The sequence below is a fragment of the Augochlora pura genome, chromosome 1, assembly GCF_028453695.1.
Source record: "Augochlora pura isolate Apur16 chromosome 1, APUR_v2.2.1, whole genome shotgun sequence".
Lineage (NCBI taxonomy): Eukaryota > Metazoa > Arthropoda > Insecta > Hymenoptera > Halictidae > Augochlora > Augochlora pura.
This window is the reverse complement of record NC_135772.1, coordinates 4,492,945-4,509,989: the sequence shown is the minus strand read 5'-3', so window position 1 is coordinate 4,509,989 and position 17,045 is coordinate 4,492,945. Positions and strand designations below refer to the sequence as shown.

The following is a 17,045-nucleotide window of genomic DNA, read 5'->3' as shown; positions in this document are numbered from 1 at the left end:
CGTTTAGATATCCACACGTCATGAAACACCGAATAAAAATCAAACGCGTTTCGCGTCGGCCTGTTAAACATTGTTTCACCTATTTCTCGCGTAACGCCGCTCTCTCTCTCTCCCTCTCTCTCCACCCCGCCCCGCGTGATCCGACACAATCGTGCCGCACGGTTGTCTGCGCGAAAATTGGACAATTCTCAATTTATCTCGAAAAACGTTCGATACGGAATTCCATTCCGAGCACGGTCCCGCTCCTTTTTCCTCTTTTGTTTTTTTCCATATTATTGTTTGTCGATGGCTGCTCGTTCGCGACCCTTCCGCCCTCTCGTCGACGTGGATTCCCTCCGTCCCATCGACGCACAGTGATCCCGGATTGAGTAATTCGAAGCAACATGCTGATATCACCCCTCAACTGATGAAAATACTACAATGCTCGCGAAAATTATTTAAAAAGAAATCCATTTCGCTTCGCTTTCAAGCTACTTCATTGCAGGATATTTTAATAATGTGATCATTCTTGATCATACACAGTTAAATATTTTTTACGTTTATCGTCTTTTTATTAATTTTCCTCGATATTCAGGATACTCGTAGAGTTGTCCAGAATAATTGGAGAATTGTCCCAGATATTTATCGGGCTCGTTTTCAATCTCAGTCTCTGTACAATTCGAATCGGAACCCACCCTCTCCCTCTCTCTCACTGCATCCCATCTGTAGCCACCGTATTCAATGGAAATAGTTGAAAATTTCCAGCGATTTCGAGTCGGCTTATCGAAATAGAAATCTTCAGTTGTATTCCTAACGGAAAGGGAAGGCCCTTCGTTCCGCGATTTCAGCCGTTCGAATTTAGCCATCATGGCACTGATTACGCTGTCCATTTATTTTATATTTACTTTATATTTATTTTTATTTACTTTACAGCTGCTTTATATTTATTTGATATTTATTTGACATTTATCTGGTATTCATTTGATATTTATTTGACATTTATCTTATTTATTTCATATTTCTTTTCTATTACATTATTATTTCCCATATCAGCCCTTCCATTAAAGACTCCAAAAAATTTATTTAGCCTAACACGAATTCCTAGAACATTGTACAATTTATAATAATGCTACCACAATTTTTCTAATCCATTACCAGGCCCTCATCGCCCCCACCATGCTATAAAATGACTACTCAAATCGTCAATAATTTTCAAAAGACAACAAAGAATCTCCCCAAGTTCTCCATATCCAATGGCGCATGCATCAGCGCCCGCGAAGGGTTAATTCCAGGGTACCGCCGTGCCCGAGATAAGGGCGCAGATGTTTAGGATAATAAAGCGGTCGATTAATTTCGTTTTAGATCTCTCGGTGTTCCAGGCGTTCGCGGGAATTAACAGAAAAATCTGAAAAGACGGGAGGGAACACACAGAGAGAGAGAGAGAGAGAGCCGGGGTCCATTAGCCGGGAGACCTCGCATTTCCATAGAAATCGCGCGCGGCGGTTTTCAGATAGCGGCCCCGTTTTCCACGCAAAACCCCCGGACTTCCTCCGCCCTTATTCAAAAGGTCTTCCGGATAAAAACGTCGCGACGCCGTGCAACAGGTCCGCGTGTACAAGCGCCGTAGCCACCGCCGGTTCTTCGGCCGCCTTGGGTCTCGTTGTTTCCTCCAACCGCGATAAACCCCCCCTCGGAAGAACACCATCGATCGGCTAATGGTGTTCGCGGCTTCTTCCAGACCGGATGACGTCTTCGCTGAATAATAGATCGTTTCGATGTTTCTCGGCCAATTTTTTTCCACGATTTCCGTGGATCCTCCATCGAGAGACCTTCCTCTATGAAACGTCCAATATTGATGCAATGCTTCAGACTTTATAGCAGCTCTCGAGGACTCGGGGTTGTCCCATTGTTAGTCCCAAGATATATTATATCACCCCTTGCATTGCGTTCTTCTCGTAGATATATTTAATAGCATATTTTTTCCATAATTATTATGGAATTATACTGTCTTTTAATTGTCTTATTTGAAATGAGGTCTCTTATCTACATCGATCCTTAGGTATAGAGAAAACACGTCTATTCTAGCCATGACATAACCTTTTTATCTTTCCGTCCCATACCTTCCCCTAATTACCTAACTATCTAAAAACTAATTATCTAAAAATTGCGCTGGTAAAGTTGTCGAAAAATAGAGGGTAGCGAGGAGATATAAAGCCGTCCTGGAACGGTCTGAGCTCTCAAGTAGTAATCATTCACCGCAATCCGTTCGCTCTTCAGGGGCCGAATTTAGAGCAGAAGCTTCCGTCGACGATGGAGAGTATAGTCAGCACGGAGCCGGCTTGCTCGTTGGATTGCGGGTCGGCTGGAAATTGCTACATCGAGCAGTCTCGAGGCGACGAAGCCGAGCAGCAGCAGCAGCAGCAGCAGCAGCAGCAGCAGCTCGACGACGGTGCCGAGAACGCGGACGACGACGAGGACGGCTCGATGCCGATGGATCTCGAAGGGAACGACGTCGCACCGCGACGAAAGCAAGGGTCCTTCAGCCAGAGATGTCAATGCCCTCTTGGCAGAGGCGGCGATCGATGTCAGCTCGGTGAGTGATTTTCATTTAGCCACGTAGGTGGTGTAGCCTAAGCGTCGTTCCGCGATGCGATGTGCTTCGCGCTCTCTCCCTCGCCCTTCTTCCTCCTCCTCCTCCTTGTGCGTCTGACCTCGAGTACGAGGGCTAAGGTATCTCCTCTTGTAGTTCGTTGGCATCGGCCGGCACCCCTACAAGGGCAGATAGCTGCTTGGAAGGGTGCCAAGGCTCGAGAGCCGGGATTCATCGCTCGAGAAACTGATGAAACAAGATTTGAACGGGGGTTGCTTAATTACTGCGTGCAAGTCGACCCTTTATCTTCTTTAATCTTACTCCAAGTCGACTTCTTTTTATCTTATGTTAAATTAATTCCACCGTCAACTATTTCTTCATTAGCAATAACTACTCTCGCTGCACACCTTTCATTAACTTAATATCAAATCAAGGGATCATGGATTTAATAATATACCACCATATTACTGATCCTTTATCAACAACATTTGTTCATTAATTTTCCTCTAACTTCGCCACCTACTCCTTTCACGTCATATTAAACAATTTGCCCAGATTTCATTTAAATTTGCGACTGCTCGTGTCACGGGCACAAATATCCCCGTTTGTTTATTCGGAGAACTAGTGCTTCCGTCGAAGGGGCGAAGACTCCGAGGAGATCGTCTTTCGCTTGAAAACGGCGGGGCAAGTGGTAAAGCAAAGTTTAGGAATTCTATTTTGTAGTATTAAACGAACCAAAACTCTGAGAGTAGAAGTTGAAAAGGAAAGCTTCGCGATTTGATTACCATCTGCAAACTTCGACTTTACGAGGGTGAGGAAGATTTAGGGGATGACGTTACGTTTTATTGAATATGCCGACGCATCGCCTACCAACAACTGCAAAGGGAGCTTTATCCGGTTAGGCAACTATCTGTATTCCATAAAACGCTCGACTGATTCCGAATAGCTCCGAAACTGATTAACAATTAAACGACGCTAAATCGTGGTAGCGAATTATAGCTACAGCTATAACAATTATTACGCGACGATTATCTACACGATTTTACTTTCGCTTTCTGATAAAACTGACCAGCTTTTATTTTATTATCTTTGCAAATCGATTAAAAAAATTACTGTCCATAAATACGTAATTTACACGACTCGGCAAACATTAATCGTCCGCTAAAAGATGATTGAACGAGAAAGGTCCGACTTCCATTTCCACGGTATTCGCGCGCAGCAAATCGTGCATCGTACGATCGAGGATCGATCACGGATCGAAATCGCGCGCCATCAATTCGTAAAATCCTGGCCGGCCTGTCGGTTGTTTATTTCACGCCTGGGTCATCCGTTTTGCGGTTCGCTCCGCGAAACTGCGGACAAACGCGGAGATGCGTCCCCAGCGGGGTCGGATGGCACAGGGGGTTACAGGGGGGTGGTTCGGCCAAGGGGGATGAAATGCCGGGCGAAGCTTAAAAGCATAGGTAATCGGAAAAAGGACGATCCTCTGACCTGAACGCGAAGCGGAGTCGATCCTCGAGCGAGACACGCTCTCGCGTATCACGGTTAAATAAATAAAGAGAAACCGGAGTCGCGTCTTCTCTCTTCTATCTCTCTCTATCTCTCTCTCTCTCTATTTCTATCTATCTATCTCTCTATCTCTGCATGCTCTAGCTACCTCTCTGTTTCCCTCGCGGTCTCTTTATACATATTTCACGCGTTCTCTTTCAATAATTCCAAGCCGACGAGGGCAGAGAGAATATTTCCCGCGAGTACGGGCGGTGTGGTCGTCTTAACGCCGAATCACGTCGAACGGCATTTATTTATTGGGTCACGTCGCGCGGAACCGATTGAAGCCGCGCCGCCGAGACACAATCTCCGCGATGACGATCGATGAACCCCGATGAACCGACGAACCGAGAAACACCGGCGCACCGCGGATTATTCCTCTTTACCTACCGCTTCGTATCCGGCGTCGAACGCGGAAAGCCGACCCGCGGACCAAACACCTGCGAAAGTGTTCACGCATCTGTCGAAACAGCTATTATAACGCTTACATATCTATGTAACACCTATGTAATTTTATACAATTTTATTACGAATTTTATTGACCCTTTGCCATACTTTGAGGAGACTGACACGCGATGGAGATTTTTAACAAAGGCTTGTTAACATTGAATTCCGTTCTTTTTAGGCTGAATAAAATTCTAACCTCTTCTTATCACTATTTAAACATTTAAGTAACTATAGAAGCGCACGGTAAATATAAATTGTCCTTTTTCTTCTCTGAAATTATTATAAAATAATTCTAAAATAATTAGAATTAAAAATTCTAGAGTAAATAGTACGCCGAGCGTTTAATTCGAATTTAATATCAGAAATTACGAACGAAGGTATATCATCGTCCCAGGAATCAAAGTATTATGCGGGGCAAACGAATATACGTTCAACATTAGTTTTAACGTTCCACCGGAATAGCAGCAGCGCTCGTAAGCCGCCTCCGTTAGACAAAACGTTCCGCGGACCGCATGATCTTGTTAATGCCGGCAATGGTTCGTTTTAAAAGGAGCGTTGCAATTCGTCGGGGAATTAGACGTGGGACGATAATGCCTAGTCCTTCGCGACGTAATGCTATTCAAGCGCCGGAGCTACTTCCGCGAAACTCCTGGATGAAGATCGTGCACATTGGGCGCATTGTGGAAGGAATATGGGCGGCGTCGCTCTGCAGTGTGGCTTCGGTAACAATGTACATGCAGTCGATACGGAGAGAGCGCGTTTCGCGATACCGAGAGAGAGGACGGCTCTCTCTCTCTCTCTCTCTCTCTCTCTCTGTTCAGAGATATTTCCACGCAGACGCCGCTTCCACCTGCAGTTAGAACGTGCCCCGCAAAAATCTTTAGAATTCAATGCACCGGGAGCTTACCATAAAGCTTCTCGCGATACTTTACCCCTTGCTACGACAACTCTTTTCTACCCTTCCGCGAAAGTACTGAATACACCGTCATTTTCCTCATATTTCAGCTGGCGGAGCAAGTTACTGGGGGATTGCCAATTACTGTGGCTTTCGTTTATTTTCCGGCATAATTAACCCTTTGCCCTCGAGCGTCTCTGAGGCGATGCTAAAAATTGCTGCGCTATTTTCAGAAGAATTTTGAAAAATATCAAACAATGCAGAGAGTGCTAAAAATATGCATTAATTTTTTAGTTGCATTTGTCTCGACTGCAAAGGGGTGTGTATGAAGGTGGAGAGAAGGGGTTAAAATTCCACGTCAATTTTTAAAATAAACGCACGACACCCACAGGTCTACTGAATTATTTCGCAGTGTCTGTAGACAATGTATAATATATGCAATCTAAACAATGCACTATCCATCGAGGTACAATGTAACAAAATGATCTTACTCTTGATCGCTGGATTCATAAGTTAGGACCGAAAAAAATCCGAGCCGAATTTTTATTCTCGCGGACGGACGAGTTCCGGCGCAAATTGTTTCGGAGATTAAACCGGACCCGCAGAAATAATGAAAAAAGTTCCCGCGAATATGTGTCTCATCCGACCTTGTTTCCCAGTTGCGAAAGTGTTCGCCGGGAATTGTTGCATCCGCTAGAATGCAAGTTCGGGGCTCGCTCGGTAATATTTCACCGGAAAGTAAAACTTTCCCTGTTAATAAATTCGTTGGCCGATTACACCAAGTATAATGGAACAGAAAGCAAGTTTATCCGGTTGCAGTGCCGCCGACGCCGTTGGTCGGGCATTTCAACGGGCAACCAAAATTTTGGAAACGCGGAGATAAAAGCGTTGACGCGAAAACTTTTCGCCGGCGAACCGCTGCTTTTTCCGCGCGCAAACACCGATAAATTAGAAACATAAATTAGAACTGTCCGGGGAGCCGATCCGAAAAGTTCAACCTCGAAACTTGCCGCGACTAACGTTTGTCAAACATTTGTCCGACGAGTTACATCGGTGGCTGTGTTGCACCAGTTTGCTGCAAATAAATTGCTGCGCCATTGGTTCGCCGTGTGCAACTACGTACGCGAGCGACGACTGCGATTCGACGTCTGTTAATCCGGCGATAAACGCGACGTTTACGCGGTCTTAATGATTCGAATAAAAAATTAAAATTACTGCGACAATAATTCCGTAGCGATAATTTTTTATCTTATCACAAAATACTCACTTTTCTTTTTCTATGACTTGGAAAATTAGCAATCGATGCGCTCTTAGAATTGCGAATTTTGTCGACGCTTTAACGCGACGCGAGATAGTCGAAAAGATTAAACCTCTATCTGTTCTACCCCACGCATTCCTCTCTATAGCGTCGCGAAACCCGAGAGTTCGTAGCGGACTGGCGCGCTCTTGCCAGCAGACGGAGCGTTTTTATCGGGTGAACTCCAACACGCCAGCTCGTCGGCTCGATCGAGAGGCCGCGTAATTGCGCTTCTTAAACTTCGCCCGAGACAAGCCTCTCTCCTCTCTCTCTCTCTCTCTCTCCACCTCGCTCGCTTTTACACGGCACTTCTTGCTCGACCGACCACCAGCCCGAACTTCCCGGACTTCCGTTGGGGCCGTTGTTGCGAATTTTTACGCGGTAGCACTCCCGGCCACGCCACCGCGTCGGACTACCGTGGATTATTTAGGATCTGCTCGGAACTGTTCGCGGGATTCCCGAGTGCAGTTGCAACGGAGTTGTAAACACGGGATTCTCGATAAGACCGGGGCTATCGGGGAATTAATTTACTGTTCGCGTTTTTATTGCTGCCTGCGGCTTTGTTGCTTCCGACTGAAACACTGGTCGATCGACCGGCTACTTTCGCAAAGGGTTTGGATCATCGTTCTTACGATTAACCCTTTGCCGTACTATTTTCTTTATAATTACGATAATTGGAAATTTTCTGATTTTATTAAAGTAAATTCCAAGAAGCACAGGTCAAAGTTGACGCTATAGGTATGGACTGTATAAAATATAGGACCGGAATTTAGCTTAAAAAATGTATTCATTCAGCATGGTACTATGTTACACCTTTGCTCGAGAGGTCTAAGGTTTGCTCATTCTATGACACCTTTTATATGATACGTCTTAGCTATATTAAAGCTGAGAAAAGCGAAACCCTAAAATTAAGCAATAAAGTGTGCGTTCTCTCGTCAGAAAAATTAATTCAAGTCTAAATAGCATACGAAAAGTTCTAATCTCAAAAATAACCAACTAACCACATCCATGTCATAAAAAATATTATTGCTAGTTCACTAACCCTAAGAAAACATGTGAACGCAAGAGGATCGAAACCAGCGGTGTCCACACGGTTGCTCCAGAACCAGATACCGGAGATCCCAGAAGACATCGGGGCTAAAAGTGAGGGAAGAAAATGAAGATCGAATCAGTGGGGTACTCTGCTCGTTTCCGGGTCGGAGCCGATGTCGCGAGATTATATGTAGCCCGATGATCAAGGCGGAGGAGCTCCGAGGGATCGGACAAAAGAGGAGATGGAAGTCGCGGACGCAATGCAATCTTTTTAATCTTTGTCGGCGTCGCGAGGAGGGACCAGGTGTTCCCTCGTGGAACGAAGATGGAAGGAAGGTGGAACGAAGGTGGAGAGAAGTCGGCCGAAAAGTGGGAGGAAGGTGGGGACAAGTAGGAGGGCCCACGGTTTTCGCTTGATTTCCGGTGAAAAGCCGGCACGCGGGCTGTGTACAAGCGGAAGAGAGATTAATTGCTACAGATAGCCGCTGCGCTACCCCTCGAGTGCCGCCACTGGCACAGCGCGCGCGGCATTGTGTCCCGGCGATGAATATATGCCGGCAGCAAATACAAAGGTGAGGGAAGGTGCGCGGAATCAGCCAGATTTCTAGAGGTGGCTCGCGCCCAGACACGCGCGGAGCACTTCTTCCTCGCCGAGGGGAGGATAAACGATACTCGAAACGCTCCTTTGAAAAATTGAAAGCGCTCCTCCCACCCTCTCTGTCTCCTAGCTTTTCTCTTTCCTGCACCGTCGCGCGTTGCCGTAGCCGAGATTTTTTCGCCGTCGCTGGCTTCTGTCTTTTTATAGTATTATTGCAGTTGCAAGATTTACCGCCTGGATTTCGCGAACGCCCATCGAGCTAGACATAAGCCTTTACCTTCTCGTTTGCCAGCTTTTTAGCAATGAATTTTATTAGCTCCTTTTATTGACGCCATAGAATAAACTAAAATATATTATTTTCTTCTCGCCACGATATTTAACTATTCGATATAATCGCACGATAAACACAAATGTTCTTCTTTTAAAGAAATAAAATTTCCATTCACTACACAACTAACAAGAGTATAACGCGTTGAATGGTACAGGCTGTGTTGTTTGCACTTCGATTCGGTATATTCTCGGTTGGCTCGTAGGTGGCATCGAAATATGTTCGCGAGCAGAACCGGCCGTGGAAAGGAACGGTCAGGTGAACACGGTAATACGGAACAGTAATTAATCTTCCGGTCGGTGTTGCCGGCCTTTGAGGACAAAACCGGCGGCGGCTGGTTTCGTTTCAACGTGTCGAAAACAGTGTGCCGTCGGAAATGGGGAACCGAGAAGTTTCTCCCCCTTGCCTCGGTCGCTTTCGGAGAGACCCGGATGAAATCTCCCGGCCAAACTTTTTGCCAGCCTCTCGCGGCCAAAGAACTCGTTCGACATTCGCGAGCGGACGGGCAGAGCCAAAGGACGTTTCTCAGAGACCTGCCGGAAACTGTTCTTACCCCTAGCATCGATACCCTGCTCGTCGAAAAAAGACTCGTCTTATACTGCGAGACCGATCACGTTTTACGCCTCTTGCTCGCTGTCCTGTGAAATTAATTGCTTCGCGTTACACGAGCCAATGGCGCTCGCCAGAAAACGTCGAACAAGTATGAAACGTTCTGCTAAATTGTTCGATTTTTATCTTTTTTAATTCCCAGGGATTTAATCGACGAATTAATTCTGATTCTAGCAATAAAGCTAGTCTTTTAAAACTAGCATTTTATCGATTTGATATTTCATGACAAATTAAATAAATAAACCACTTCGCTTCGAGCAGGGCGTTTTCAGTAGCTAGCTCGGATTCGGCAAAACTATCCTCTGATCAGCAACGGTGTCGCGTTTAAGCTGACGAGGAAACGATGCCGGGGATGAAGTTTCGTTCCCCAGATAGCCGAAAATGTAAATCAATTTATCTGTCCAAGGATACGTGCCGAAAGTCGTAACAGCCCGGCCGAGTAAGTAAATATGTAGCGCTTAACTTTCCGCCCCGCGGGAAAATACCAGAGTTTCCGTTTCTCTGTTAACCACCCCCGCGGCACCCCGTGCGCGGCACATGGGGGCCTGGTCTCCCTCGTTCCCCTTCGATCGAATTAAAGTTTCCTTTTCCCGGGTGTTCCGCGAGCAAAGGGAGTAAACGACTGTCGGAAAAAGTAATTTCTCTCTTTGCCTCCTTCTCTTCCCTTTTTCTCTTTATTTTTGATTCTTTCTCTCAGACTCACATTTTATTTCCCTATTTCCCTATCTTATTTTTCTATTTTTTTTACTTTTTTATTTGTCTAGCAGTCTATTTTTATATTTCTATATTTTTATGATTTTATATTTTTCTGATTTTATATTTCTATGATTTTATATTTTTCTGATTTTATATTTCTATGATTTTATATTTCTATGATTTAATATTTCTATATTTCTATGATTCAATATTTCTATACTTCCACATTTCTAAATTTCGCCACACCATAAAACAGAAAACTGGCCAATTAAATAAACTGCCAAGCAGACAAAAGGACAGAAAAACAATTAGAGAGCTAGGGAAATAAAATAACAGAGAAACTTCGTCCCTTCCTTCCCTCTTTTAATCTCTGTCACTCTCTTCCTTCCTCTGTGTCCAGCACTTCCGCCATCCTAGCCGGTCTTTCATCCCACGAATCTTCGACATCGCGGAAACAGGGATTAGCCCGGTTGTCCCATGCAGATGGTAGTACTTGGCCGTGGAATCAGCCGGCTATCTCCTAACTTTCGGAATTATTAAGCAGCCGCGCATTGTTCTGGCCAAGTACGGCCAGTCCCCGGCGAAGTTCGTCACTTTAATTGTCGTTTCATGCCGGCTGGAAAGTTTCGGCCATCGTCTGGCCGCCGCCGTCCTGCATGGTCCCCAGGAAAGTCGGACCCTTTTTAATTGGCCCGTTTCAGAGGCTTTCCGAAAATCTGTTGCGATAATTGGCTTCCGGCTGGAAAGACTCTCTTCTATCTCTGCATTCGTAGGTTCCAGGATTAGGGGAATAAATATAGTCTACCGACGCACAACCGTTTCAACAATCATTTCGGAGAAACAAGAGATTTTGTCGGTGTCGTGCAATAGCTTTTTTTTAAATATTTCTCGTGCCTCTGTTTCCGGGACAATTGGCTTTGTCGCGAGGATTGGCATTCGCTGAGGAGCACGTTATTTTGGATTTGATGGGAACGCGAATGATAGTGATTTTACGAAAACGAGCGCGTCGACACAGTGGAGAACAGTATTTTTTTGAAATATTTTTGTCGAACGACATCGTTCAACAATATATATATATACAATGTATATATATGATTTTTATGAACGATTTTTGCTGACACGGAAAAAGGGAACAGCTGACACGAGTGGCCTCTCCTGATGACAGAAAATGGACGACAGTGATTTAGTACGACTAGAATACTTAGAATAATTGTTTCAACAAATTCTTCGAATTGATGAAATTGTGTTGGAATTTTAGAGAAGAATATTCGCGTATAAATGAGAGCACCGAGAAATTCTAAAAGGGGATTGGATCCACTTAAGTATTCCAAGTGGAAAAAGGAATCGACCAGGCCACAGTGACACGGGTTTAGGTCTTTTGTCTATAAATGGGTCGAAGTAGTGCCAACAGCTGTCGTGTCTATTGCGGTTGGAAAAAAATCGGATCCATTAGCGGTGATGCGGCTGGAAGGGATGCCTCTAGGCGTCAGCGCCACTTGTGGCTGTTTGATTTGCGGTTGTAGGTCAAAGTTCCGTTGCTCCCAGTCATATACATTATATGCATATACATGTCGTCATGAATTTTCGAATTTGGAAACCGTCCAATTCTGTTTAAATATCTGCGCCGGGAAAATCGCTAAAAAATATTGCCAGGCTGGCATAGGCTCGAATAAAATGCATACAGCTTGAACAGCTGCTAAAAAAAAGTCTCTATGGCTGTCTGACGCTTTACACGAATTTTCCATAACCCGAAGAGACTCGAAAAATCTCTGCAACCATAATTAGGAAATCTCTGTGACCCTGAAGCGCGCTAGAAAAATCTTTTTAATTGTAAAATTTAGTAGGACAGTTTCAGCGACACTTAAATTGGATAGAAAAATATTTCAGTAACTCCAAAAATTAGTAGACAAATTTCAGTGGCTCTAAAATTTAGTAGACAAAATTGAGCGACTCTAAAATTTAGTAGACAAAATTTGGTACCTCTAAAATTAAATAGACAAATCTCTGTGACTCTAAAATTCGGTAGAAAAATTTCAGCAACTCTAAAATTCAGTAGAAAAATTTCAATGACTCTAAAATTCGGTAGAAAAATTCCAGTGACTCTAAAATCCATTAGAAAAATTTCAGTGACTCTAGGATCCAATAAAAAAGTCGTACCACGTCCAAAAAATATTCTAAAAACTTAATACCGACTAAAAATCCACCGAGCGGACCCCCATACCCTTAACGATCCGTTCGACCGATCCCGGGCGCCTCTAAATTACATTAGCCTAATCTCTATGCTCTGGGAACCGATATCGGTAGAATCTCGCAGACTAAAAAAGCCCTCTTAAAAGTCTGCACGGCTCGTAGAGCAGCCGTTTGAAGGAGCAAAGCCGCAGAGAGCAAAAACGGAGGCATCGCGCGCGCGGGCGGCTTAATGCGATCCAAGCTTCCTCGACCCGATAAATTTCCAGCATGGCCGCGCGCGAGCGAGTCCTCGAGAGCCCCCGGCGAGGAGAGCCACCCCCGCGCGCACCGGAAACCGTATCGGTAAAATTCACGCTATCCCGACGCTTTTTGCCTATTGATCTGTTTACACGTACTCGCCACGCAAAATGGATTCGTGCCAGCCTCCTCCTCCTCCCCCCCCCCCCCTCCCCCTCTGTCTCCTCGCCGACGTTTCCTCCACCCTCGAAACGAAAGAGGAGCCAAAAGTTCCTGGCGCGCGCACCCCCCGTTCTCTATCCGGGAACGGGGAAAGTTTCCGCAGCGATCTCGGAATCCTCTTAAGATCTTTTTCGGTTCTACACTTTGTTCTACTTTGCTGTTCGACGAGTGACGGGCCGCCCTCTCGGACAGGGATCCCCGGGAAAGAGCGCGACGGCGTCTGAAATCCTCGAGCAAACAGAAACGGGGAGGGAACGTATCTCGGGTAAATAAAAGAAACCCCCCCTCCCCCCGGTCTCGCGCAACTTGTTCGTTCCGCGACGGACATAATTTCCATGGAAGAATTACCGATCGGATTCGTGGAGGCGCCTCGCGCGCTCCCCTCCCCACCCCTTCATCGATTATCCACGGAAGACGGGGAATGCAAATGGAATTTCCGATGGTCGAGAGATTGGGTCACCTTTTTCGAGTTAGAAGGGGATGGGGTAGTTTGTTAAACAGTAACTTGAAATTTACTGTAATCGTCGTCGAAGATAATGAGATTTAATTCGAACAATATTTCCAATTATTCGAATCAAATTTTATTCGAATAATAATTGTATAATTTTTACTTCGACTCCACGTATTAAAAGGAAAGAATCTTTACGGTCTATTATAATATTAAAATATATTATATTATACTGTACAATATAATAATAATTATTATTTCGATTCTGGTTCCTACAGGAAAATTAGGATTTCTCTAAAATCTGTTCCGAGTTGCTGGCAGAAAAATCTTTCGGTTGCCGACGAGATGACAGAAAGAGGATGTGACTAGTTAAACAAGTTTTACAGCGAATGGTTCGAGAGCCAGCCCGAAGGGAGCACATCAAGATCCCGAGGAGTAAAATAATTAAAGTTTGCGGCAAAGTTATGAATACAGATCGATTTGTGGCAGATGGCAGTACTGGATGAACAGTCCTCGAATTTTACGCATTCATGGCCAGTGCTGCTTGTAAAATAGTCTTCGAAACTGTGAATTCGCGGAGCCATCTAGTTATATCAAATTCGATCGTCTCAAATGAGATCAGCTGTTGAAGAATCAGAGAACACTGTCACCTAGAGTATTTAACTATTTCCCTAATTATCTTAAGGAATATTCACTCGGCAGACACGCGAGTGTAAGGGGTTGATTATAACTTTTTACAAAATTAATTTATACGTATTTAAACTTCCCTTAAAAGACGCTACGTAAATCTTCAAAATTTTACCTTCGCGATTATTAATTCGCAGGGCTGCCCCCTTCCCCCTGTAAGACATTAGAGCAACGATCCAACACGGCCGCGAACTTTCTCTAATTGCCTGTTCAAGCCAACGGAACAACTTCCGACCGGTGTCCGAGAGCATGACCGATCGAAGGTTGGTAGTCGTCGGACGGTTTTCACCGATAATTCGCCGGCTGGTTTTCGGAATCTACTATGCAAATCAGTTTGTCCCTTCCGCGGACGGCCGTGGAAACTCGATTCGAAGTTCGCCGGCCATGTAACGCCTAACTTTCGATCCGGCGGGAACGGGTGTGCTTGCAGAACGACGGCCATCGCGCGCCACGCCGTTTGATACAGAACGCTAAGCGATCTTTTAACTGCTTCGGAAATCCTCGACCATCCTGCACCGTCGCGAGTTTTCGATTTCTCCAGCTCGGGGGCTGGTATCTGTAACAATTCAAGTTTCGGCTGCGAATATCCGCCCCCTTTCTATTCTATGGAATCTCTAGCCGTGCTATAGTCTCTGACGGAGCTACTGCTGCCTCTGCGATTTCGTAGATCTTTATTCCTACGTAAAGTGGCCTGGAAAAGTGTTGGTACACTTGGTAAAATGTAATAATTTTTTTCAGAACGAATTCGGTCAATTTGTTTTAAATAATGGAGAGTCTAGTCAAGTGGATAATGATCCGAATATTTTCTTTTAATTTTGGCTGTCATTTGAAATGATAAAAAGAAATCAGAGTTGTCCTGGAAATTTTTAGATAGTCCAGCGTGGCGGATTAATACCAATTTATAACTATAATTAATTTATGACCTTTACATTAAATTGTAATTACAATTTTTGCATCAATTAGTAATCAGCGCAAATCTGTAATGTCCACATCAATTTACAATCGGTACATTAATTTGAATTTAATTTCTACATTAATTAAAAATCAATATTGACGTACAATTTCGAAATTAATTTATAGTCACCGCGAATTTATAATTTCTATATCAATTTACAACGTTCTTATTAATTTCGTTTACTGACCGACGAAAGAGTTCCAATCAAATCGAGCAACATCGTTGAATCGCGGAATCAAAAATTTCGGAAAAAACTCTGATTTTTTGGGACGTGAAAGGGGTGAATTCGACGCGAGCGATAGAATAACCTCGATGCGCGCTTCCCCTACTCCGATGTTCAATTGCAGCCGACCGACCGGACCCCGTTCGATCAACATTCACGCAATCAAGGGATACATGTTACGGGTTTTCCGATAAATTAGCAAACACCGAAGATCAACATTAATAGCGACAAGATAACGTTGGTGTGGTTATCGATTGGCTTGTAACCGGGATTCGTGGTCAAGCGTTTCTGTCGAGAACAGCTATTCGGCTCTCCTTTGGACAACGAGTTTCTCCTGCGAACACACAACCTCTCTCTCTCTCTCTCTCTCTTTTTATCTTTCTCTCACTCACTCTGTCTTCGTCTCGAACAAAGTACCATTCGCGAGCTGCAAATTGCTCCAAACTACAAATACCTGTAACGCGGAGACGTTTATTAATCTTGCGATTCAATTCAAATCGGGAACTAGGAGGCAATTAGTCTCGATTCCGCTGCTACGTCTTCTATTCTGCACAATTTATGATCTTGGCAAACGTTTCTTAACCCTTTGCGGTCCTATTAAGTCCACGCTGTCATGTTGGTCTGAATTAATTTTCATTGAGTGAAGAATAATATACACAGCAAGACTAAGATATATATAGAAAGCAAAACTTATTAATCCTTTTTCAAGGTTTAGATATAATACAATGATATGCCCTGATTTTATATCAAAATAAAATAGAAAAATAGCTTTGATAAACTTACGATCGCAAAGGGTTAAAAGTCTGTCTATGACGGCAAGTCAGAATTTGATCGAGACTGGACAAAATAAATTAGTAGTAATACTTAAAAAATTACTATAATAAAAGACCTCCAACACCGCGCTAGAGTCCACAAAGTGTGACAAAGGGTTGAAGTGCAGACAAATAAGAGAAATTCCTATGAACCGATAAATGTCGATCCCGTGAGTAAAATGTGAGCCAGCCTCGTTGTATACTCGTCGAGCGACCCCGACTGAGGAGCATATAACGAGGGCAGCGCCGCGAAAAGACGTAGCCGACAGCGAACGAATGGCCCCCGGTCGGTTTACAGCAACAAATCGGTCGTCGGAAGCAACTCGGTCCCCATTACAAGCACTTCCCGTGACGTTCCCGGCTGGTAAATGGAGCTGTGAAACGGTAATGGATAGCTGGATCCATTACGTTCTCCTAGTTTTGCAATAGTTTGGTAAACCTTTAATGACGTTTGCATCGGCTTACGAAAATTCGCCGAAAATGCGGGAGCAACGAAATCGTCGCAAGTTGACCGCAAAACTATGAAAGCGATGTCTATTAACCTTTCATTTGTTAATGGTTGCTATTTAAAATTTTGAACTATGCTAATTTATTTTTATACATCTACTGTGCGTCATTAATATTTAACACTGTTAACACAAAATATATTTGCTTGATACAATATTTAATTTTCACGGTTGAAATTAAATAATTTTTGAATAGATTAAAATACAATATTTACATTTCTCGAAACAATAGAAACTGGATTTAAAACGCGGAGCAAATTGTTTCGTTTTCGAACAATGTGATTTATATTTTGTGCTTGAATATTTGCAGCCGCAATTGTAATTCAACGTTACATTCTACCAACAATAGCAAATGGTGGACTGTAACGAAGAATTAAATTGTTACAATTTATTCACGAAGCGAACGAAATTAGCAGTTCATTTGTCATGAATTCGCGATGCGAATTTGCAGCCAAAAATTGCTTTTGTAAATTTTCGGGCAGAGGCTGTAAACGAAGAACGACGAATTGTTAGAATTCGTTCGGGAAATTGTTATTTCATTCCGTAAGTAACATTTCCAATGGCGAGCTCTACGCTGAAATTACTTTTGCAAACACGTTTGGCTAAACAGTGCCATACGCGAGAATAAAATTGTCCAAATTGGATCTGAAAGTACGAAAATGAATATTTCATTCGGTTCGAATATTCGCAATATGAAGGACGTTTTAAAATTAGTTCCCACAGAGGGGCTAAAGCATTCTCTTCTG

The 17,045-nt window shown here is 43.9% G+C and overlaps 1 protein-coding gene across 2 annotated transcripts in view; it reads left to right on the top strand.

Moving 5' to 3' along the window:
• LOC144468095 (pikachurin) overlaps positions 1-17,045 on the top strand; it is a 230,041-nt gene that overhangs the window by 100,170 nt on the left and 112,826 nt on the right. For both annotated transcript variants that reach the window (XM_078177279.1, XM_078177288.1), the window contains exon 5: positions 2,257-2,572. In XM_078177279.1, the coding sequence (XP_078033405.1) occupies positions 2,257-2,572 (316 nt within the window). The remainder of the gene's footprint in view (positions 1-2,256; positions 2,573-17,045) is intronic.